We start from the raw sequence: 23,319 nt of genomic DNA, 5'->3' as shown, positions 1-23,319 counted from the left end.
AAACATACTTTGAATATTAAAATGCTGGAGTAAATGAGATTCAGAGATTTGCTATGAAGTTCTGATGCTGTGTGGAGAAAACTCCCTCCATGTTTAACAATTGGAACCAATATGTATCTCTAAAGTTTCTCATATTGACAGATTTTGCATTATCTATGATATTTTCCTAAAATACTCTTTACACCCACATCATTTTCTTTTGTGTGTCGCTGTGTCCTAGACCACAAGTACCTCTTTGTGGTCCTAGGCAGTGCTGAGGGGAGCTTTGGAAGAAGCCATATGAAGAGGTCAGGTATAGAGTGTTTCTTTCTGTTTTCCATCCTCCAAAGCATTTCCACTTACAGTCTGAGCTAGGAGTTAGCCTGAAATTCTCACTGTTGTATAGCTGTTGATGTCACTATGGTGGATGTTAGTGCTCCTCAGCAGTGTGTAGCTACTGAGTGTCTGTGTTCTTCTTTGCAGTAAGCGATGACCTGATCAAGGACTGTTTAAGCATACTGTACAACACATGTATATGTGTAAGTACCACTGCTGTGGAAGTGTGTTTTCTGGGCCACCCTGTAATTTGATGTGTTACTCAAATAATTTCTGTTTTCTTAACCATATCGTCAAGTTTAAATCCTCTTGTTTGGCTCTTTGTGCCCATGTTCCCATAGGAAAGCCATGTTGTATTGAAACCTCAAATTTGCAGCTGGGAATGGATGCCTGCTAACCCATGCTACAGCTCGTCTAGTTCAGTGATAGTGCTGGCAAAGTGTTTTAAGTTGGATTCTGCAACTCCTTCACATGCTGAATATTCAGTTTGGTTGTTGGCAGATCAGTGTTAGGGAAGATACTTGGTTAAAGGCCTATTGCAACTCCTTGCCTTTAAAATGCTGAAGCTAAAAGCTCATGCCTCGGGTGATACATGCAGGGAACATCCTCAGGATTAAGATAATCCCACATTTTGTTATGGCACAACCCAGGGAGCACTGTGGAACAGAAACTTAAGTAAAAGGCAGTTACTGGCTTGGAGCTCTTCCAAAGACATCAACTCAATCTCAAGAGTTGGAGTCTTAATAGATAATGTTCTCACTGTGTGTGCGCATGGGAGGGGGAAGAGAGGGAATACTCTTTTCCTGACTGACATGATGATTATTTAACTGCCTATAGTGCAACTTTTGCAAACTGTGAATGGCGTAATATGCTAAGAAGCAAGTTTGCAGTGTATAGAATAGCTGGTTTAATTGAGTATAACTATATCTATATATATATAAATATATATTCTCTTGAATGGTAAGTATTCGGGATTACAGAAATGTCAGTGCAATATTAAGTGTTCTTAGGCTTATGTGTAAATATTCAGGAAGTGTCTAGTTCTATGAGCACTGGTAATGTGTCAGTTATATATAATAAATGGCTTTGCAAGTGGTAAGGATGTAGTTTTAAGTTATGTTTAATATCAGAAAGGACTGGCTGTGCTTTCAGCAGAGATCAGAGCATGAAATCTGACCTTAGTGAACTCAGTGATGAACCCAGAAGTCACGGGAAAGCTTGAAGTTTGGTTCTTCACTGACTTCAGTAAGGCCAGTGCTTGATTCTGGTTGCTCTGCCAAGCTGGGAGCAATGCTGACAGGCATCTGGGGTTGCTTACATACCGTGGAATGGAGCTGGTTACAGTTTGCATGGAGTACCAGAGTTCTCTCTGAGGTATTTCTATGCATACAATGCTTCCTTTTGATTTAGGCAAGTAAACAGCTGCCTTGAGATGAAGTCTCTCCTCCTGGAGCCTGTTGGTTTTGCATGATAATTTCAGGCAAGGGCTGTTTATGGTGTTTTAGTCACCATAAACACAATGTTTCCTGGCTTCAGGGGTAGCAGATTCAAGAGCACTTCATCTGTAAAACTGTCCTGCTTGTGCCTGTAACTTCTGACTTCTCAAGGTGGGTTCTGACTTTGGGTGCATGTGTGCATTTGCTCCTCTCTAGACGGAAGGAGTCACAAGGCGATTGGCAGAAAGAAACGACTTTGTGTTGTTCCTGTTTACACTGATGACAAACAAAAAGACATTCCTACAAACTGCAACACTCATTGAAGATATCCTGGGAGTGAAAAAGGTCAGTTGCTGGTTTCTTTCTTTGTATGGCTTTTCAGGCCAGGAAGGACAGCTGTTTCTGAATTGTTGAAGATAACCCTCTGAGCAGGCATCCTCACCTCTTAAAGCTTATTTGAAACCTGCATGTTAGCAGTGCTCATCAGTCGCATTTCCTGCAGCAGCCAAGTGATGCATGTGGTCTCACAATGCTGTTGCAGAGCTTGCAGAGGATGGTGTGGGGTGAGCGTAACCCTGGCAAAACCCTGAATGAAATGTCCACATACATTCTGTGGAGAGGGTCAGACACTGGAAGCTGCTCTGAGGTCTCCACACAGCTTCTCTTCTCCAGGCTGAACAGCCCCAGTGTTCTCAGGGGGGTGCTCCAGCCCCTGATAAACCTCATGGTCTCCTCCACCCTTGCTCCAACAACTCTCATGTCCTTATCATTACATGTGACTTATTCTCCTGATGTTGTCTCCTCTAGGAAATGATCCAACTGGATGATATCCCCAATCTTGGGAGCCTGGTGTCCAGTTTTGATCAGCAGCAGCTTGCAAACTTCTGCAGGATCCTTGCTGTCACCATTTCAGAGCTTGACCCAGGCAGTGATGACAAGCACACGCTGCTTGCCAAAAATGCCCAGCAGAAAAAAAATTTGGGTCCTTCTCGAGCTGAAATTAATCAAGGTAATTGTTCATTGGGAACAAACACAAAAGAATCTCGGTGGTGTGTAAAGTTTCCCTCTGCTCAATGTCCCATCTGTAGCGTGTGTTTCCAGAGGATACCGTAAGCAGCCTGTCTTGCAAAGCATTTCTCTTTATTTGCTTTCCTCAAGCAGTTTCCTGGAAACAGTCTTTTCTGATAATGAAACTTCCTTTGTAGCTTTTGGTTTCATACAGGGTTGGTGAATAGGTGGATTAATATCTGTCATTTCAGCCCTCTCTCATGAACTGAGTGGGTTAAAATAATTTGGTCTTGTCTTCTATCCCTTATGGCCTTCCGTTTAGCAGCTCTCAAGAGTTCCATGTCCTCCTTAAAACAGGAATTCCTGAAGTAAACTGCATGCAGCATGGTTGCTGTTGGAGCAGTTCCTTCTCTGCTTTTATCTGGCTTTATCCTGAGCAGGATGTCTGTTTTTATCAACAAGGAAAATATGTTTAATGCTAATCATGTTGCCCCTTTTTAGCACACCAGACTTGGAAATCTGGGGGTCTAATACCAGTTTAACTTTGGGCACAGGGCTGGTTTCCTTATTTTGCTGAGTACTTCAGGTGTGAAAGTCTTGCCCAGAAGGATGAGCGTGAATTTAAGAGATTTAAAAGTATCCTCAAATGTAGAATCTGCTTTTTTCAACTCTTCTTTTGTGCTTCTGAAGCAGATGTTTGCATAGGCCCATGGCAGGCAAATTTGGGAAGTGGAAGAAGGGGGTTTGGAGCTGGTTCTCCTGTTTTCCAGTGTTTTGTGTTAGGCATGAACAGGAAAGCTCCATTTGTAACTGCTGTCACCTCTACAGCATCCAGGGAAAGACAGACACATAATACAGCAGGCAGAAGCTTCAAGAAGCTTTAAAAGGGTTTGTGTTGTCTTCTGCCCTGTGATCACCAGAGGTTGCTTGTAAAGAGCAGGGGACAAGTACACATAGATGTGGGCATGAAGTTTAGTTGAACTGAATAAACATGAATCCTGCAGAGCTGAACTTAGCCAACCAAGTGTTTAACTAATCAGTTTTTGTTTGCCAGTTAGACGCTGTATCTAGGACTGTAAAGCATATTCCATGTTAAAATTATCAGGAAGCTGCTTCTTTCAGAGGTGGTACCAGCAGGCAGAATCTCAACTCTTTCACATAGTCCTTTTCTGGTTACACCTGCAGTGTGAAGACATAGCCATGTAGCTATAAGAAACAGGGCTGTAATTCAGTTATTCTGTGAAATCTTTAGAACAAAAGGCACCTCCCAAGCATTTTGCAGACCAGTGACTTCTGTCCTTGAGTTGCTGTTTCTGAGGGTGCAGTTCCACAGTTAAAACCCTCTGACCTGGGGCTGCTGTTATGTGTTTCCCATCTGTTTTGCTCCATGAAGAACTAATTCAGGAAACCATACTTAAAACGCTAACAGCTTTCTACCCAGCTCCTGAAGTGAGCCTGGTTCAGTGTGCAGTGAGATGCACCACAGGAGGTAAAGAAAGGAGGTAGCATCACACAACAGAGGGAAGAGGAGGTGGAGCTGCCCCTTCGAAGGGCTGCTGCTTTATTTCTGCCAGCTTGATTTGTCAACCGGATCAGTTCCTTGGTATTGCCTTGCTATGGACTGGAAACCAGCAGTGCCAGCAGAGGAAATTGGCTGGAAACAAGCAATTGGAGTAGGGTAGAACTAGTTACACAAACCAGTTTAACACTGATTGAATTACTTCTAGGGTGTATATACTCTCTGTCAGTCCCTAATAGGAGAGTGCACTGACTTCTTCCATCTTTGCATCTATTTAACCAGATGGATTTAGTTTCTGTGCATTCTTCTATATTATCAATGGAGGTGTTTTGGTACCCTGTGGTGTAGAGGATGTGATTAGTGTTGTGTTGGTTATTTTCAATCATAATAAATACTTGGATTTCTTTTTTCAGCTACACTTCTGAATATTCCAGGCTTCATTGAGCGCTTGTGCAAACTGGCAACACGGAAGGTGTCTGAAACAACAGGTACTTCTAGCTTCCTCCAGGAGTTGGAAGAATGGTACACCTGGCTGGGGCTGGACAATGCACTAGTGCTTGATACACTGATGAGAGTGGCAAATGAAGAGGCAGAGCAGAGCAGTACAGGTATCTGGCTTGCATTCCTCTAGCCACCATTAGCTGCTGCATACCTTAACCTACAGTGTTTGCCATGTGTTGCTTTTCTTTTCCCATTTCTTTCTTGGAGAACCACCAGCTCAGCATTTAGGTCTGACTACTGTTTCGTCCTCATGTAGCACTGACTGTTTTTTCTCATGAACTAAGTTAGCAGAAGGAAATGTGCCCTTTGCATGCCTAAATAGCACTAACACTGTACATCCTCAGCACTGACCTCCCTTGGAGTGACAAAAATAACACATACCTGATGTAAGTGAGCTCTAAAACTTAAGCTGATGGCTTTAGGTCCAAATGCTTGGTCTCAAGCAAGGCATCCCTCCTGTTAAGGTAGTGCCGGAAAATTAAGTAACTTAATTGGGAAATAAAATAACAGTTCCAGGTTGAGTGTGTGGAAGTGTTAATACAACCTTAAAAAGTGCTTTGAAGGGAGCATGGAGTTTGTTTCCTTACCCTTACAAAAATGCATTGTATGTCTTGGAGAGCTCAAAAGTACTTGGTAATGTCATGAGAATTAGCCCCAAATTTTGATACCTATATCATTGCTTCTGTGCTGCTTTAGAAAACTTTCTTCTTACCCAACTTTAATAGTTTTGTAGCAGTTATTAGAATTTCTGAAAATACACAACCCCTTGAAATATGTCAATAGCAGCATTTTTCATGTAGCTTTATACACACCAGTGTTGTGGAAAGGACAGGGGGAATGGCTTTAACCTGCCAGAGGGGACATTGAGCTGAGCTCTTAGGCAGAAGTTTTTCCCTGTGAGGGTGCTGAGGTGCTGGCACAGGGTGCCCAGAGAAGCTGTGGCTGCCCCATCCCTGGCAGTGCTCAAAGCCAGGTTGGACACAGGGGCTTGGAGCAAGCTGCTCCAGTGGAAGGGGTCCCTGCCTGTGGCAGGGGTTGCAGCTGGAGGAGCTTTCATGTCCCTTCCAACCCAAACCTGGGATTTTGTGAAACCAGAGAGCGTTTGGTGTTCTGGAGCAGAGTTCTCAAGGCTGAGGTGAAACAAGCCCAGTCACAGCTTTTGACCCACAACATCAGTCAGGAAGCAAACTGTTGTGGTTCAAGCCCAGACAGTAACTCAGAATCACACAGCTGCTCTCTCACTCCCCCCCCCCCAACTTCTTCCTCCCCCTTATCCTGGAAGCATGGGGAGAAGACTCGAAAGAATGTAACTCCCATGGACTGAGATAAAAGCAATCCAGTAACTAAGGTGTAACACAAATCACTGCTGCTACCACCAATAATAATGATAAGGGAAATAACAAGGGAAGAGAATGCAACTGCTCACCACCCGCCAACCGATACCCAGCCCTACCCGAGCAGTGATCTCACCCTTCCAGTTTATATAGTGCCCTCAGTTTATATAGTGGGCATGACGTGCTGTGGTATGGAATATCCCTTTGGTCAGTTTGGGTCAGGTGTCCTGTCTCTGCTTCCTCCCAGCTTCCCCTCCTCCCTGGCAGAGCATGAGGCTCACAAAGTTCTTGGTCAGAGTAAACATTACTGAGCAGCAACTAAAACCATCGGTGTTATCAGCGCTGTTCCCAGGCTGAAAGTCAAAAACACAGCACTGCACCAGCTGCTAAGAAGGAGAAAAATGACTGCTACTGCTGAACCCAGGACACAAACCCAGATGCACATTCCCAAAACACTGCCTCAGTGTCCAGTAGCTTGTGGACTCTGAGTCAGAGTTGGCATCTGCGCTTTTGTGCCTTTGGTGATTTCCCTCCTTTGTGTGTTTGCATAGTTACTGTTTCTTCACATGGGTTCAACAAGCATTCATGTTGTCCTGTGGCAGGCAGGACAGTTCAGCCCTTAGATGTGTTTTGTGTGAGCTAGCTCCTTTCTGAACTGCAGCCTACGAGTTTCACTGTGTCTTTATTGACTTCTCTGTGTCACTCATGATTTCTGTCATGCAGACATAGAATGGTGTGGGTTGGAAAGGACCTTAAGATCATCTAGTTCCACACCCCCCCCCCCCACCATGGTTTGTTATATCCTGTTTCTGCCCTTAGCAGTATAATTCTAGACAGGGATATGAAAATTATTTACCTGTGGCCTAAGTATACTGGTACTGAGGTACGAAATGAGGATAGACAAATATTAAATGCTTCTGATCATCTCACCCCTACCTTTATTACGTTTTCTGCCGTGTCCTTTCTGGTGTAGTAATCTGCTAGGTCATAGAGGTGATCCTACTTATTTTAGGTAAACAATGCCCTCCATCCATGGAAAAAGAAATAATTTTAAGAAAACTTATTTTATTGCAGCTCTGTTTTTGTCTTCTGTAGCATTTAAGTTGGTTCTTCGCTGCATGGCACTATTTTTGATTAAGATTCAAGCAGATGTGCTGGGTTTACACCTGAGGTGTTTCAGTGCACAAGTAACAGCTGCTACAAATCCTTTCCTGTTGAAGCTGCCTCAGGCTTACATCTTTGCCATCTTTTCAGAATCTTCAGATGAGAGTGGCTTAGCCAACACCTCGACACGAGCACAGCTTCCACAGCCCATGAAGATCATGCACGAGATCATGTATAAGCTGGAGGTGTTGTATGTTCTTTGTGTGCTGCTCATGGGGAGACAGAGGAATCAGGTGAGCACTTGAAAAGGGTCACTCAAGCGGAAGGTAACATCTCTTTAAATCTAAATACTCATGAATTAGGTCATGGGCACAAAAACACGAGGGGCAAAGCTCAAGGTGTAAAGCTGGGCAGATCCTGTCACCACAGGGTTACACAAACAAACGTCATTGAGAGCCAGCATGAGCCACTGAGTAAGGCTTCACACAGGTTGTGCTGACCTGTGTGTGTGTGGGGGGGGTGTCAGTCTTCAGAGCTCTGTATGGGTGCAGAAGGACGCTCCCAGATGAGGCATCCTGTCTGTGTGTGAGGAAAGGTGTGGGTGTACCTGGATGCTTCAGGAGCTGCAGTTATGTGTTCTTCCCCTTGGTGCACTGGTGACCTGCTCAGAGCCCATTCATTCTTCCCCTTCCCTGGTTGCTTTCACTTCTGGAAGATCCTCTGGGGTGACTGGGTGGTTTCTGCAGTAAGTTCCCATGTCTCAGCTGAGTGTGGTGTTAACTCTCAGCTGGAAGGGTACACTTCAGGGCTGCCTGCTCTAGGTGCTGCCTAGAAATCTCTCTCATTCACTTTTGTATTTCTTAACTTTCAGAATGAAAAGTAACTTGTTCCCTGCCTTCCATAGGCTTATGGAGAACCAGTCACTGCAGCTTGGCTGTATTTTGCTAGAAACTTGTCAAAAGCATATTGTGAAGGAAAAAGAAAAGCAATCTGTTGGTGCAGTTTTGACAGATTTCCAGTGCTGGCAGCCTGCTCAGCTCAACGGAGCAGCTTGGAATAGCAGGGGCATTTGGATGCCCTAGAGACTGGGAGGATCAGATTGTTCTGAGCTGTTGAAGGGCTCTTGTATTAGGCAAGAATAGCTGTATTGGGCTGTTGCTTGAGCACACTTTGAGTATTTTGTTCTTTACTTGTAACCTCCTGCTGTTTAGGAGTCACAAATATGCAGAATCTCTTAAATGTCTTAATCTGAATTTGAAATAGAAGTGCTTTTGTAGTAGTCGCAAACATAACTCACGTGGTCACTCTGAACTCTGATGCTCAGCACTGAAAAGAAATAAGATTCAGTATAATAGTAACCAGAAGAAACTAGCAATTCTTGCAGCAACCAGAATCAGTACCATAAGAAACTCATAATCCTGTTGTACTTCACTGTTTTTAAAAGTACTTCATTGCTTTTAGAAGTACTGTTTCTGTTGGGCATAAACCCACCAGAGCATGGATCTACTGGGAGGAGGTTTTTTCCCATTGTATGGAGTCAGATAACTGATCCCTCCCTCGTTTCACCACAGGAATGCAGCTTTATAGATACTCTAGAAAATACTTGTAGCTTGTGCTCATCGTGCTGCTGCCTGTTCAGGGAGGTGGAGGGGCTGGCTTCCTGGGTCACTTCTGGGGTGGTGCTGTCAAATGAGACAAGGTGGACAGTTTGCTGCTTGAATAGCTAGCTTTAAACTTGACTTTTTTTTTTTTCCATTTCCTGGAAAAACAGCTCTTTATTCCTCCTCTGCCACTTCTGCCCCCATGCAAACAGTGAAAGTGGCTAAGGATGAAGCTAGTGGCTCACTTTGCAGGGCTGGTTCAAGACTGGAATTGAATTCTTGAAAGACTTGAGTTACTTCATTCCCAAACACTTTTTGCCCAGAGCCAGGTCTTTCAGTAAAATCCACTGCCTTTGAAACAGGTGTGAATCCATTCCCCTTCCTGAGAGGCAGCTGGATGAAGAACTGGATCTGAGCTGTTCTATGTGGGAAGCTCCAATAAGCAGGAAGCTCAGTGTCTGCAACAGCACTCTCACTGACAAGCGTTTCAGTTGCTGGATGGGATCTCTTTTCCTATGAGGGAATAAAAGCACTGATCTGTGCTATCAGTCACCCAGTCTGAGCAGCCAAAGTTCTTACTGGTTTTATATTGGACTAATTTTGCGTAGGATTTCTGCAGGACACCACAAACCTGCCTCCGTCCGCTGTGATAATCAACATAATGGTCAGGCATTTGCTTGAAGCGTGATGCAGCTTCTTGACAAACTCAACCTGGTTTTGGATGGTTACTCTAAATCCTTGGTTTAAACCTGACTACTGGCTAATGTGCATGAATCGGCAGCTGTTGTGTGTTAGGGATGATCGTGCTCTTGGGGATAAGTGGTGTTTCACTGCAGATCTGTGCCTTTGCTTCCTTCTTATTATGATCAGACTCTAAATTACTCTCCTTATATATGTATAAGGAAATACATGTATTATGGTGAAAGGCAGTCAGATGAGTTACTTGTTTCTTCTACAGGGAGCCAAACTGCATGCAGCAGAAGCTCACAGTAGTGTTAGTGGTGAGAAAGAAATAGAGGAACTCATATGAAGCTGGGCAGCAACAGCAAAAGCTCACAGGAGTTTGAAGAGTGAATGAATATAGAGCAGGGACTGTCTTGGCATCCCTGGGCCGAATAGTTGTGAGGAGTTTGGGGTCTGGGGGGAGTGCGTGATCCAAAGGCAGTGACTGTGACTCAGAAGCTTTGGCATGCAGCCATCTGTCAGGTGGGAGCTTGTGAGTTAAGTAAACTGAATACATCCGAGATTAGGGAGGAGTCATTTGGAATAAGCAGGTTATGCTCTGTGTGAAAAGAGCAGATTCAGGAGTTAAAATGATGAACACAGAGAGCTCCCCCTTTAGTGAGGGACTGAGGCTCTTGCAAGCAGGTCATATACTTGGTTTAATCTGTTGTGCTTGTGCCGTTCTGGCCACTGAGGGACTACAGCGAGTGCTTTGTTAAGAGAGATTGCTCAGAGCTGCTGTTGTTGGAGGCTTGTGACTAGACCAAATTGTCTGAGAGCATTTTAAGGTGAGGGAGCACCAAAGGATTCCAGGCTTTGCAGTCTGTTAGGGTGGTTGGGTGAGGTGGGAAGAAGCTGCATGCTTCCTCAGATGCGATATTCAGAGATGTCCAGCAGCAGGAATGTGATTTCCATATAGATGTAAATGAAAACATGTGCTTCCAGAGGCAGGGTGGTTAACTGAAGCATTGTCTAACAGCATTCTCCCCAAACGTCTGGTTTTTATCCATCTCCACCAAATGGAAACTGGTGTAGTGATACACCATAGTCACTGTACATGTAACCACAAACACATGATGTTTGCTAAAGGAATTCACTCTTTCTGCTGTCAGAGGATGACATAATTGTGCCCATCTGTTTACCAGACTGTTCTGTCCAGATCGGATATGTGCTTCTCTTGCTTTCCAGGTTCATAAAATGATAGCGGAGTTCAAACTGATTCCTGGCCTCAATAACTTGTTTGACAAACTGATCTGGAGAAAGCATTCAGCATCAGCCCTGGTTCTGCATGGACACAACCAGAATTGTGATTGTAGCCCAGTGAGTAACTTTTTAAATGTTATATTGGGTTTTTATCTTATCATTTAATTCTGGGTGGTTGTATTGAGTAACTGGGTGCTTGGATAAGAAAGGGAGATGTGCATTCGTATTTTTTTGGTGAATTACTGCTTAAGTCTTTATCTTTGGTTCATGCTGGCAATTTAGCTTCTCCACTCTCTCTTAGTTTGAGAACTGGGAAAGGGTTCTGTGGTCCCTGGAAGCCAAAGGTGGAAGATGACCATAATTAAGGACATGATAGCTAGTGGGACTAGCAAGGAGAGGCACAACACAAATGGATCACAGTCAGGTCTTTTGGGGGGAGTGGAGAATTAACCATTTCATGCACAGCCTGGGGGGCAGTCTCTATTTCCATTTTGGGAAGCCTGCAAAGTGCAGCCTTCTCCATTTATGCAAGTCACTTGCACTGCTGTCCAGATGTGTTTGGTTTGGATAGGTTTTCAGTTCAGCTGTTTCATGTCAGCTTTGGTAACTAATGATATCCACAAATAAAGCAAAACCTGTTGACCTTTCTTGTCTCTTTTTTAGGACATTACTTTAAAGATCCAGTTCTTGAGGCTTCTTCAGAGCTTTAGTGATCACCATGAGTGAGTATGGAAAGCTGTGGGAGACTGGGTCTCGGTGTGTTTGGTTGCAGTTACAGTGGGTGTCCCCAGCATGGTGCAGGACCATGTGAATGGAACATTGTACTGTCCTTAAACTTGATTCCATGCTCATGTGCCTTTCAGCTCCTGCTGTGGAGACATTATGGACATGCTCTGCAGTGGGCATGTCTTAACATGTCTGTTGATGATTTAAAATATCCCATTTTGCTTTGTGTTGCAGTGAACTGAACCGTTTATATGATGAGTGAGCACTTTCTGGCCGAGGGAATAAGGAGGCAGCTTTCATGCTGCTCTTTATCTGTCTTTTCTCTGAGAGTTGGTAGTGAGCCAGTGTGCTCACAAGAGCACATGTACCCTGTGAGGACATGTTCAGGTTGGAAGAGCAAGGTGAAAGGCAACCTCTGAAGAGGTTAATCAAGACTCCTTTGCCTTTTTAAAAGGCTGGGAAGACATGATTGCTGTCTGAATGCCAGTAATAGAGAAGACCTGATGAAACTGGATGGGAAAATATTAAAGGAACAGTTATCTGTCAGCTAGCCATTGGGAAGCTAGGTTGTAAATAGGAAGAAAGTTTCTGTTTGCCTTCAAAAGGCAGACTTGCAAAGGTTGAGTCTGCTGGAATAGTGATCTATAAATGCTGTACTGCTGCTACAAAGGTACTTGTTGCTCTGTTCTGACATGTAGAATCATATCTTGCAGTACAGTGTCCTGTTGCTCTAATTCAGTCCTGCAAGGTGGTGTTCTGTTGCTTACAAACATCTGCCTTTGAGGCGTATGGCACTGCTTGCCTGCTCAGATGTGCAGCCAGTGATACTGTGTGTAGATTTGATCTAGTACTGGATGGAAACATCAACCTTTTTGATTGTGCAGGGTTAGCTTTAAGACTGGGGAGCTGCTGGACATACTGTAAGCAGGAGGGTAAGGCCGACCTATTGTAAATCCTCCATGCAAGACATTGTTTGCCCAGAAATCATTCCAGGTTTTCCAATAAAATCTCTTTAGATGATATTCCCACTTGAGTGGCCACTACAAAGATCTCAGGCTTGTTTAAACAGAGCTTTCAGCTGTAACGTTTGAGCAAGTGGAATGTGTGGAATCTGGTTCAGGGTTTTAAATAAGGAGTTACATGAACTCACAGATATGCTGAGTTAGCCGAGGACAAGATGAGAGCAACTACTTCTGTGCTACTATTCAGTAAGACTGTGTATAAACCCACACTTGTGGGACTGTTTATTGTCTGGGGAGAGAGGTTGTATTTTCATTACAGAAACCTGTTGATCCAGATCAAAAAAACCCTCCATGTGACAGCCTCAGTGGGCACTTACCTGGAAGCCAGTGTTTGAAGCAAGAAGGCATCCCCATCACATTTCTGGTGTAACAGTTTATCTTCTGTGTAGTTATGTGTGATGAATAGGTTCTCTTTGCACACCTTCACAGTCGTCACTGCTTCCTGTGCTCCTTTAGGGCTCCTGAAAATACAACTTTGTAGTTGGTTCTGAGCACTTTGAAGTTGGAGGGCTCTAAGGGAGCACACTGGCATGGGGCAGGGAGTCTCCCAAAGGGAGCCTCTAGATTACATTTCTACTCTGTCAGTCTTATTCTGCATTTAATTTACTTTACAGCTAAACTAATTGATTTTCATTAGGAAAAGTTTAGTATTTGATAATGAATTCCATGCAGATTCCTGGGGCTTGTATCCATCCCTCTTCTATTTTCTGCACTTCATGAAGTGTTTTGATCTGTCCAGAGTAAACAGTTTGTTCAGAGTAGTAAAATACCAGGATGATTGAGGACTTTTCTTGCAGTGCCTACTTTCTGAGATTAACTGCTGACAAAGAGCATGGTCACTATAAGGCAGAGAGAAACTGTAGGAACCTGTGGAAAAAGTTGATTTAAGTCTTCTGAAATTCAGCAAAATGTTGCTGAGATTTTAAAAAACAAACCCTAAGATCCTGAACAGCAAAACACCACCATCTCTGAGGTGGTCAGTGTTGAAACTGGCATTTGGTGGTTTTGGGAGGAGGTTCACAACACAGCAGGTAGCTGGCCTGCTTTGGGAGTGTGCTGTGGTGAGGGAAGCAGAGTCAGAGAGGTGGAAGCTGCTTGCCTGGTCCTGCAGCCCTCATAGCTGTGTAGCTTCACTCTTCATGGGATTGCACATTTGCCTCTTGAATTCATTGCATTTTCTCCCCAACTCCCCAAATGTCCTGCTGTAGGAACAAGTATCTGCTTCTAAACAGCCAAGAACTCAACGAGCTGAGTGCTATCTCCCATAAAGCCAACATCCCTGAAGTTGATGCAGTTGTCAACACAGACAGGTGAGTAGGGGTAAAGGGTTTATTGCAGCAGCTTCTAAAGTTTTGCAAGCACTTACATTGGAGGCTTGATGTCACCTGGTTTATTTGAGGTCCTTCTGTCCTAGACACTTGCTTTATTTCTAGTGTTTCAGCAGGAAGTGGCTAGGTTTGTATGATATTCGTGGTCTTTAGCAAAGCTAAAATGTGCTTGTGCTCAGAGTAAGGCTCTTTATAAAACAGAAGCAACCTGAAAGAGGGAGTTTGAGTTCATGGACCAGACTCCGTCATGATGTGCTTTCCAAAGGCCTGTTTGGCCCTTCTCACTATGGGCACTACAGACAGAGCTGGTGAGTAAACTGGCATCCCCCAATGCATGAATTGCTGCTACTAATAGATCTTAGTTAGAGATTCAGAAGCAGTCTGTGCACACACAGCGTCTGTTTCCGGTCTGCACAAACAGATCTGTGTGTGTCTACTCAGTCTTTAAGAGCAGCTAATAACTAGAATAAGCTAAATTAGATTAACATGTTAAACCACTTATGAATCTGTAGTGTTAGAGTACCTGTTAGATTGACTGTTTTGAATGTAATAAGCTCTTTAATACATGATTCTGATGCACAAACCTCCCAAGGTGAAATATTTGCAGAATTCAGTTGTCAGGATTCTCCCAGAGCATGAGCCAGGCCCTGGGCTCCCAGAGCAGATTTACCTCACTTCTAAAGCGAATTCTGCAAGAGAACATTAAAATTATTATAATACTGTGCCTAATTGGGAAGAAATGCTGTCTGTATTACGAAGATCCTTCCTTTCTAAGCACAGGTACCCTTCTGGCTTTGGTCAAAAAGGGGTGAGTATTTAGGAGAAAGAATTCACCCAGTTAAGAGCACACTAAAGGTGCTTTTTCCAGCCTGCAAAGTTTCTCATCTCTCTCAAGTGCTAGTGAGAACAGACTCACACTGCAGAACAGCTGCTTCCCACAAGGGCTTTGTCAGCTGGCTCTTGACTGCCCAGCAAGGGTACATGGCAGTTAACCCGGGTGTATCTGCTGAACCTGCATCCTGGGGCATTTTGATTAGGAGGGTGCAGCTTGAAACGCTTCATTCTGCCTCTGCAGGGAGGCTTGTGTCGCCTGACAGGCAGCATTGCTCAGTTTCTGACCTAAACTTGGTATCTTTTTCACCCTTAGCATTTTGTTTCCATGTTGATTTTCCTGATACATGAGATTGTATAATGGTTTGGGTTAAAGGGACCTTAAAGCTCATCCAGTTCCAACCCCCACCTGGCCTTGAGTACTGCCAGTGATGGATCAAGGCATTGCTTCTGCACAAGGTTGCTGTAGGTAGATGCTCCACTGAAGATGCTGTTAAATACAAATAGTATTTCAGTTCTACAGCCTCTGTGCTTTTAGTGCTACACACATGAAGGCTACTTCATGTAGCATTTGGGTTTCCATACTCTTGTCTCCTTAACAGAACTTGGAGCTTCCTTTATGTTTATTGAGCAAAAAAAGCCTGTTTCTTTCATTCCTAAGCACAAATGTGGTATATGTGACATTTTTTTTCTAACTCTTAAACACTACAAGCTGTGAATTGGTATTTTTGAAATCATTACAAGTTTGAGAGGAAGTGAATCATTTTTCTTTAGGGTTTGTTTGGAAGTCATGTTGCAGCTTTTTATTGCAGATGTTCATCAAAGGCAGTGAGGAGAGTTCTTCCATTGGTAGAACTAGCAATGAATATTTGTACTGTATATTTAATACTGGGATTTTGATTATTAAAAGCTCTGGAGAAGAGACTGGATTCAGTGTTCTACAAGGTACAGAGCTTGCCACCCCTTCCACTCATGCTGTGGTTTCCTCATGTGCTCTAGGAGTCTCGTCTGCGATGGGAAAAGGGGTTTGTTGACCAGACTGCTTCAGGTCATGAAGAAGGAACCGGCTGAATCCTCCTTCAGGTGGGTTCACTTGTGCTGGAGCTCTTTTGAGTTGACTGAGAAGTCAGTTTGCTTTCATGCAACCTATAGCCATTGAAAATGATAACCTGTGAAAAGATCTGGCTTCGTTGCACTTGTCTACTGTGGTAGTGCAAGTGAGGGAGAATGCCAGAGCTTGTGTTGGACCTCACACCCAGCACAGGATCAATAGGTCTGACTCCAGCTTTAGATTGGAATGAAACAGCTCAGGAAATATGATTTAAACAATAGCTGTGATAATACTCCCCTTGCTCCGAAATGAAAACCTCATTTCTTCTTTCCTCCAGGTTTTGGCAGGCGAGGGCAGTTGAAAGTTTTCTGCGGGGCACCACTTCCTATGCAGACCAGATCTTCCTGCTGAAGAGAGGACTCCTGGAGGTAATGAAGTATACAGAATCATAGAATGGTTTGGGTTGGAAAGGACCTTAAGATCATCCAGCTCCAGCCCCCTGCCATGGGCAAGGACACCTCACACTAGACCATGTTGCCCAAAGCTCTGTCCAACCTGGCCCTGAACACTGCCATGGATGGAGCATTTACCACTACTTTGGGAAACTTGTGCCAGCACCTCAGCACCCTCACAGTAAAGAACTTCTTTGTTATATCTAACCTGAACTTCCCCTGTTTAAGTTAATCACTGGGATTAATTTAACAGAACTCATCTGCATTGTAGTCTTTAGTTCTGTCTTCTCAGAACTAAACCTGGAGATAGCTGTTTTAGTGGTTACATCAGAGTCTGCTGTACTGCTGGCTTGGGCTGAACTGTGGCAATAACATGTTTTCCTCCCATGCCAGCATATTCTCTACTGCATTGTTGATAGTGAGTGCAAATCACGAGATGTGCTTCAGAGTTACTTTGACCTTCTGGGAGAACTGATGAAATTCAATATTGATGCATTCAAGAGGTTCAACAAGTACATCGACACAGATGAGAAGGTAAATACTTGCAGAAGCTGTGCCAAGTGGGTCACATTACACACATTACAATACAGCCAAATGCAGCACTAAAGCTCAGATGCATTTGATTTTGGTGTGATTGTTGAGCTTGGTGCACAATTAAGACTAAGAAGTGAGCTGCCAAAGACTCTTCACAAGCATCTATGTTGCTGCATACACTCATGTTCCCAGAAGTGTCGCAGCTGTTGTGAGTCAGCAGGCTCTGGGCTGCTCAGAAAATTCTGCCCTGTTGCATGATCAGGCAGGGCTAAGGTCAGGGTTTATGGTAGAACATTTCCTGTGAAGTCACTGGGGTTTGGGTTAAGTTGATAGTTGTGGATGTTGAGACAGGCTCAAAAAAATCTTTTACTGTAGCTTTAAGGGTTCTTCATGGAGATGACTTCAAATACTCAATATTTGATGCTGTAGAAAGACATATATTGATGTTATGTGAATTTACAGGCAATTACATACAAGGCTGATGTAATTACCTATAAAACTTAGTTGTATGTGTAGATCAGGAATGGGCAGCTCTATGCAGAGTGGTTGCATGCTCTTGTGCACTTTGCACGTCATCAGCTGTTGGATAGGCTTTGAGTTGCCTCATACTCTTGCTTCTGTTACTAAAATGTTTCTCTGGTTGCTGTTAAGTTTGAACGACCAGGGAGGATAGAAGCAGAGGTGTATTTAAAAGAAAGATGTATTTAATTTCAGGTGATTTTCTGGTAAATGAATAAAATCCTTCTAGAGAATCTGTCCTTAAACTTTGTGTGTGCTTCCTATTTATCGAGCTATAATTTCTTTAATTGTCATTCTCCACGTTATTCCTCCCTAGCACTGTCTGCTTGTACAGAGTAAGTGTAGGAAAATATGAAGCTGGAGGAACTAGAGAGCCCAGCAGCTATGCTGACTTATTTCCCTCTTTCAAAACAAACAGTGTATGAAATCTTGGCTTCATTGAAGTGACCTAGCTTCAAAAGAGATTTGAGTGGTGCCAGGACTTTGGTGTTTTCCTTTGCCATAGTGTTTTTTAAAGTACTTGCTGTAGGCATCCTTTGGCCAGCCTTCAGTGCTGGAGTTGGCTTGGGCTGGATGAGGCAATCCGTGCGTGGAGTATGGATCTCATCTTGTTGGGGTAACAAAAAAGGAAGTGATCCTGAGCATTTGGGCATTCAGAACTGACCATTTCCTCTTAACTTAAGAAATGTCAATGTCTGAAGCCTTACATTGAAGTGCACCTTTTGGGTGCTTGTGCTCAGAACTTCAAGTGGCTTCTCCAATATCCTTCAGGAACTGTTCTAGTTCAGTGTGAAACACCTGGAGAACACTTAATGTTGCTCTACTTGCCAAACCCTGTTTGTAGGTTTTCCTAACTGACCTGTTCCCCTACTACTACAGAGTAACTGCATTAGCACACCCCTTGGCCGTACCCATTCTGAAGATACCAAATGCTGTGCTCAGACCTCCTCTGTGGGTGTGCATGTAGAATGGTGGTTTTGTTGGGTTTTTTAAATGCAATACTAAAAACTATTTCTGTTTAGTTCCAGATATTTTTAAATCAGATCAACAGTTCACTGGTTGACTCAAACATGCTTGTTCGCTGCATTACCCTGTCCCTGGACCGATTTGAGAATCAGTCTGATGCTAAAGGTAAAGAATCACAGAATCCCAGACTGGTTTGGCTTGCAAGGGGACCTTAAAGCTCATCCAGTTCCAACCCCTGCCACGGGCAGGGACCCCTTCCACTGGAGCATCTTGCTCCAAGCCCCTGTGTCCAACCTGGCCTTGAACACTGCCAGGGATGGGGCAGCCACAGCTTCTCTGGGCACCCTGTGCCAGCGCCTCAGCACCCTCACAGGGAAGAGCTTCTGCCTAAGAGCTCAGCTCAGTCTCCCCTCGGGCAGGTTCAAGCCATTCCCCTTGGCCTGTCCCTACAGATCCTTGAATAAGAAGTGGTGTTTGATAGTGGCAGTGGTTATTTAAAGCCTGGGGTTTGAAAACTTTGATTTTAGCCTGAGAAGCGCCACTCTGCTGTTTGTTGCTACAGTCTGAGCAGCAGCCCTTACTGCCATGTTGCTTGGACCAACCTGCCTGAGCTTTAAGCACCTGATGACTGTTTCTTTCTTCTCGCTGCAGTTGCAGAAGTCCTGTCAGAGTGCCGCCTGTTGTCATATATGTCCCAGATGTCCATGAGAATGTCCTTTCTTTTCCGTCTCATTAATATTATTCATGTACAGACACTTACACAGGTAAAGAGCTCACAGTAACTTTGCAGATTGCTGATATTGTGTTGTGATGAACTGGGCTGGGAGTAGGGAGGAACCTGCCTTCTCTTCAGGAGACGCATGTCCCTTCTTGATACACATAGGAGCTCCTCTTGCTTACCATAAGCATGGTTTGTAAGGATGTGTACAGCTGATACCTCAGGGGGGTTTATGGTTGGTTTGGGGTTTTCTTGTCTCACCTGCTGTCTCATTTTTACCTTTAGGAAAATGTCAGTTGTTTGAACACAAGTTTAGTTATCCTAATGCTGGCCCGAAGGAAAGAAAAGCTGCCTTTTTATCTGCACACTTTGCAACAGATGGAGTACACAGAAAAATACCCAGGCTTCATCCTGAACAACTTCCACAGTCTCCTGCGATTCTGGCAGCAGCATTACCTCAACAAGGATAAAGACAGCACCTGCTTAGAAAATGTATGTGAGCCTCTTACCATTGCAAGAATCAGTTACAGCATTTGTCTGCTAGTCACCTGGCAAAAATGGGAAGTGAGAGGTTGTGAAGGGAAGCAAGGAGCAAGCTGTGCTCTAGGTTGTAACTTTGTGTAGTGCTTTTCACATCATGTTCCCAGTCAGGTCCCTTCCGCAAGCAGTCAAACCTCACAAGGTAGATGCTGGGTTTTCCTGCAAGTAGGCCCTTAGGTCTTGCTCTGGCACACAGGGAGACTTGCTAGTGCTGGGTGGGTTTGAGAGGCAGGGCTGGTGAGGTGAACAGCCCTGCACAGGGGTGTAGAGGCAGGACGGAATCCACCTTTCACAATAGCTAGCACCTTAACCAGACTGTCCTCTCTCTTCTGCTGTGGCACGGTGCAGGAAAACAGTCTGGTGTAGCTGCTCCAATACAGGGCAGCTGAGCTGTTTACATACAAGGGACATACAATACAAGGAAAGCAGCCCACTCTTTTCCACTTGAGCTGGTCTGTTGGGCACGAAGAAGAGGAAGAAATGACCTGTGATAAGAAGACAGCTCCCTTGTATATGCCCTAGAAGGCTGAAGGGAGACTGCACAGGTTCCTTCCTTGACTTTTCAGTGGTTGAGTGACAGGTTTAACAGATACTAATGTGTTTGGTGTGCATGTAACTGCAGAACATATGGCTGTCATGAGTGGTTTGCAGGTACAGGAGACTTCCTATAGATGAGGTACCTGAAGAGGAGCTTCTTCCCACCCCTTCTGCTCCCTGCCCTGGCAAGGAGGGGCTGAACAGTGACCCAGAGGTGTGGGGCTGGGCAAATCAGGCTGAATAAGAAGCAATTTTCAGTTCTCTCTGCTGAATGCCTTTGGGATATGCCTTCTGCTGCATGTCAGTGCCTGTGGACCTCACTAACCAACCTCTTCATCTCTTCCCACAGAGTTCATGTATTAGTTTTGCCTACTGGAAAGAGACTGTATCTATACTGCTCAGTCCAGACCGGACATCCCCCTGTGCCATAGTTAGCTACATCGACGAGGCGTACATGGACGTTGACAGAGACTTTGCTGAGGAGTAACTCTTCACTCCGCCTTCTGATGGACAGCGCTTGGAGGGTCCCTCACAGCCCATGGATTTTCAGGGATATGCTGTGGAGTGTGTGTGTGTGCACGGCTTGGAACCGTGGAGCATTGTCCTAACCCCAACCCCCCTCCCCCCCCATCCCCATCTCTGATCTCTAACAGATGAGACTCTGAGAGCTCTCTGGGCAACACATTCAGGGATGTATCTTCCAGCTGTTCTGGGATAAAAACCATTACCTTGCAAAAACCAGCCTCCTTCTTTTCTCTCTTCCCAGCCCAGCGTGGCTGGTCAGAGATCGTTCTTTGCAGACCCGTGAGGATGCTCTCTATGTGCCAGTTGAGTTGTGGCTCTTCCAGAACGAGCAAGTCAAAAAGCACAGAATTGTCCTCCAGATGTGAGGTCCAAGGAGCCAGTGTGACCAGGACCCAGGCACCAGTCACCTGCGGAGCCACCACGAGGGCTCCCTTGGGTGCAACTCTTCTGTTGGGGTTTGGAACCAGGGATTCAGGGTTGGTTAGAGTGTGAGAGAGTGAGTGTGTGTGTGTGTGTGTGTGTGTGTGTGCTTTTAATTCCCGAGAGCCCCAGCTCCAGTCACCTCTTTACCATCTCCTTTTGCATCATTTGGTACTAAATCTGTGCGTTAGGAGAGAACCTCTGCTCCTGCTGTCTTCCCCTTCCCACCTGAAGGTGTCAGAGTACTGTGCAGAACAGAGACATCTCAGCACTGGGACAGTTGGAGCTCTTTGAAATGTACTAATTTTGGTAAACTTGCAGCTTGTCCCTTCTTGGGGAGCTAATGTGGTTTTAAAATCCTCTTCAGGACCATTGCTCTTGATGCTGACCTGCTATGCCTGAAGTCTTATGTCAGTCTCTGCTTTCAGTCCTTAAGCAAAACCCACACACTAATCCTGAAGTGCAATATTTACTGGAGATGTCAGTTGTTTTCCTTGGGTCTGTTTTAACTAGAATGTGTTAAATGCTGGGAATAAACACTCCTGGTTGAAAGGAACATTGTGGGACATGTTGGAAAAGGGGGAATTGGCATTTGGCAGTCCTGATTGCAAAACTTGGCCCTGCCCTGCCTCCTCACCAGCGGTAATTGTGTTTCTCCAAGGCAGATCCCCAGGAATGAGATAACAGCCTGAAGTCCTGAGCCACTGCATTTGATTCAGAAACTGTCTCACAGCTCCAGCTAAAGGAAACCTGTTCTCTTCGAAACACTTCTTAACTTTTCTGATTTGATGAGTGACTTGGCTTCAGCTCTGTCCTGGCTCCGGGGAGGTACTGGGGAAAAGATGGCCCAGGGTTGAAGCGTTGTGTCTCATCACTGCCAGCAGAATGCAGCCCACTCTGAGGGTCCCTGTGCTGGGGCCCTGGGTGAGGAGCAAAGCTCCAACTACCCCCGTGCAGGGCTTGCTCTCCACATCCACCTCTCTGTGTCCTGCTCTGGACTTGCAGTTGGTACTTTGCTTGCAGCGGGCTCAGAGCTGCTGAGCTTGTGCATTAACCTGGATTCATGCAGGAGCTCCTGGAATCCTTGTGTCCCAGCTGGGGGCTGAATGCCTTGGGCAGACCCTACCCTGGTTCCTCACTGCAGAGCTGCAGCATCAGGTCCCCACCTCCCTGCCCCTTCCCTCCCCTGAGCTCATTTCTTTCTCCTCTGTACTCTTTTTGTTCTTGGGTACTTGTGGCTTTGGTGTATCTTTGCTTCTTCTTAACTGTAACGATGTACACGTAAAATAAATGCTTCAAATTAAAAAGGCTTTTAACGTAAGGGATGCCTTTTATTGGTGCATCCAGTGATTGCTGCTCACATCTGGATTGATGTAACAGGCAGAGGGACCAAAGTCCATCTGGCCTTAGCTATCTGGTTGCGTGGCTGAACCAAACTCCCTTTGACCACCCAAGGCCCCGGTGATTGTGGGGTCCACACATCCTAGAGGCAGCTTGGCTTTTCCTTGGCCTTTAGGCTGGTGCAGGAGCCCAAGCTGGCCTTCAGCAGAGAAGGAAAAGGAACCCACAGCAGCTCCTCCAAGGAGGGAACATGGTGGGTGTTGGGGCATGAGCGTGCAGAGGGGTGCAGGCACGTTATGACTGGGTGTCACATCTCTGTGAGCTCATCTCTCCATGCAGATGCCTCAACATCTCAGTTTGAGAAGGATCAGCTCTCTCCATCCTTTTATTGTCTGTTATGGGGAGCATGGGGAGGAGGTGTCCTGCATGGTGCCAAGCAGAGCGCCTGGACTCTGGGATGGAGGTGGGAACCCCTGTCCCTAACAAGTACTGCTGGAAGCCTGCACTATCCCCACGGATTGCTAAGGTTTGTGCTGCCTGGATTAATGCCAGTTCACTAACTGCAGACTAACGTATTAAATGGAAACTATTAAAGAAATCTATTTTAAAGAACCAAGTGGAGATGTCTTTCTTTGCAGGACTGCAGTTGGGGTTTTCATGTGCTCCCCAGGAATAACGGTTTTGGTGAGGCTGCCCAGGGCAGTGGTGAAATCACTCTTCTGGAAACGTTCACACCCCGTGTAGCCGGGGCCCTCAGTGCCATGGGTTAGTGGTGGCCTTGGCAGTGTTCATTCTGTGTTCTGCCTGACACCCTCACCCCCCCCACCCTGCCTCAGCTCTGGTCCCTGCTGCTGAGAGGGCTGAAGTGGACTGGTGGGAGGGATGAGGACAGGGCTCTTCTCCCAAACCCCACCACAAGCCTGGAGCAAGCCAAGATGCAGAGCTGGGAGTCCTGTCCCTACCTCCTGCCTGGCTGTGCAGGGCACCCCCAGAGCCCCCAGCTTGCCCTCCACAGCAGCAGAGGCCAGGGCCCCGGTTACCGTGTGACAGACACAAGGGAGCACG

General features: G+C 45.3%; 1 protein-coding gene and 1 long non-coding RNA gene across 3 annotated transcripts in view; both read left to right on the top strand.

Moving 5' to 3' along the window:
• TRPC4AP (transient receptor potential cation channel subfamily C member 4 associated protein) overlaps positions 1 to 20,706 on the top strand; it is a 35,787-nt gene extending 15,081 nt beyond the window's left edge. Inside the window, exons 5-19 of one of the 2 annotated variants that reach the window (XM_061375466.1) lie at positions 463 to 518; positions 1,968 to 2,096; positions 2,559 to 2,760; positions 4,692 to 4,766; positions 7,368 to 7,510; positions 10,730 to 10,861; positions 11,408 to 11,466; positions 13,701 to 13,802; positions 15,651 to 15,734; positions 16,040 to 16,130; positions 16,548 to 16,688; positions 18,230 to 18,338; positions 18,825 to 18,937; positions 19,177 to 19,383; positions 20,318 to 20,706. In XM_061375466.1, coding sequence (XP_061231450.1) covers positions 463 to 518; positions 1,968 to 2,096; positions 2,559 to 2,760; positions 4,692 to 4,766; positions 7,368 to 7,510; positions 10,730 to 10,861; positions 11,408 to 11,466; positions 13,701 to 13,802; positions 15,651 to 15,734; positions 16,040 to 16,130; positions 16,548 to 16,688; positions 18,230 to 18,338; positions 18,825 to 18,937; positions 19,177 to 19,383; positions 20,318 to 20,455 — 1,781 coding nt within the window. In that variant the 3' untranslated portion in view covers positions 20,456 to 20,706. Of the gene's footprint in view, positions 1 to 462; positions 519 to 1,967; positions 2,097 to 2,558; positions 2,761 to 4,691; positions 4,887 to 7,367; positions 7,511 to 10,729; positions 10,862 to 11,407; positions 11,467 to 13,700; positions 13,803 to 15,650; positions 15,735 to 16,039; positions 16,131 to 16,547; positions 16,689 to 18,229; positions 18,339 to 18,824; positions 18,938 to 19,176; positions 19,384 to 20,317 lie in introns of both variants that reach the window. The other variant, XM_061375465.1, reaches the window with a different exon arrangement.
• Positions 1 to 23,319, top strand: part of LOC133224175 (uncharacterized) — a 213,371-nt gene that overhangs the window by 96,895 nt on the left and 93,157 nt on the right. The gene's annotated exons all lie outside the window — the stretch shown is intronic.

The sequence above is a fragment of the Neopsephotus bourkii genome, unplaced genomic scaffold, assembly GCF_033783945.1.
Source record: "Neopsephotus bourkii isolate Nb327-2 ecotype Australia unplaced genomic scaffold, CSIRO-AGI_Nbou_v1 NB_1663, whole genome shotgun sequence".
NCBI lineage: Eukaryota > Metazoa > Chordata > Aves > Psittaciformes > Psittacidae > Neopsephotus > Neopsephotus bourkii.
This window is presented reverse-complemented; position numbering and strand designations above follow the sequence as displayed.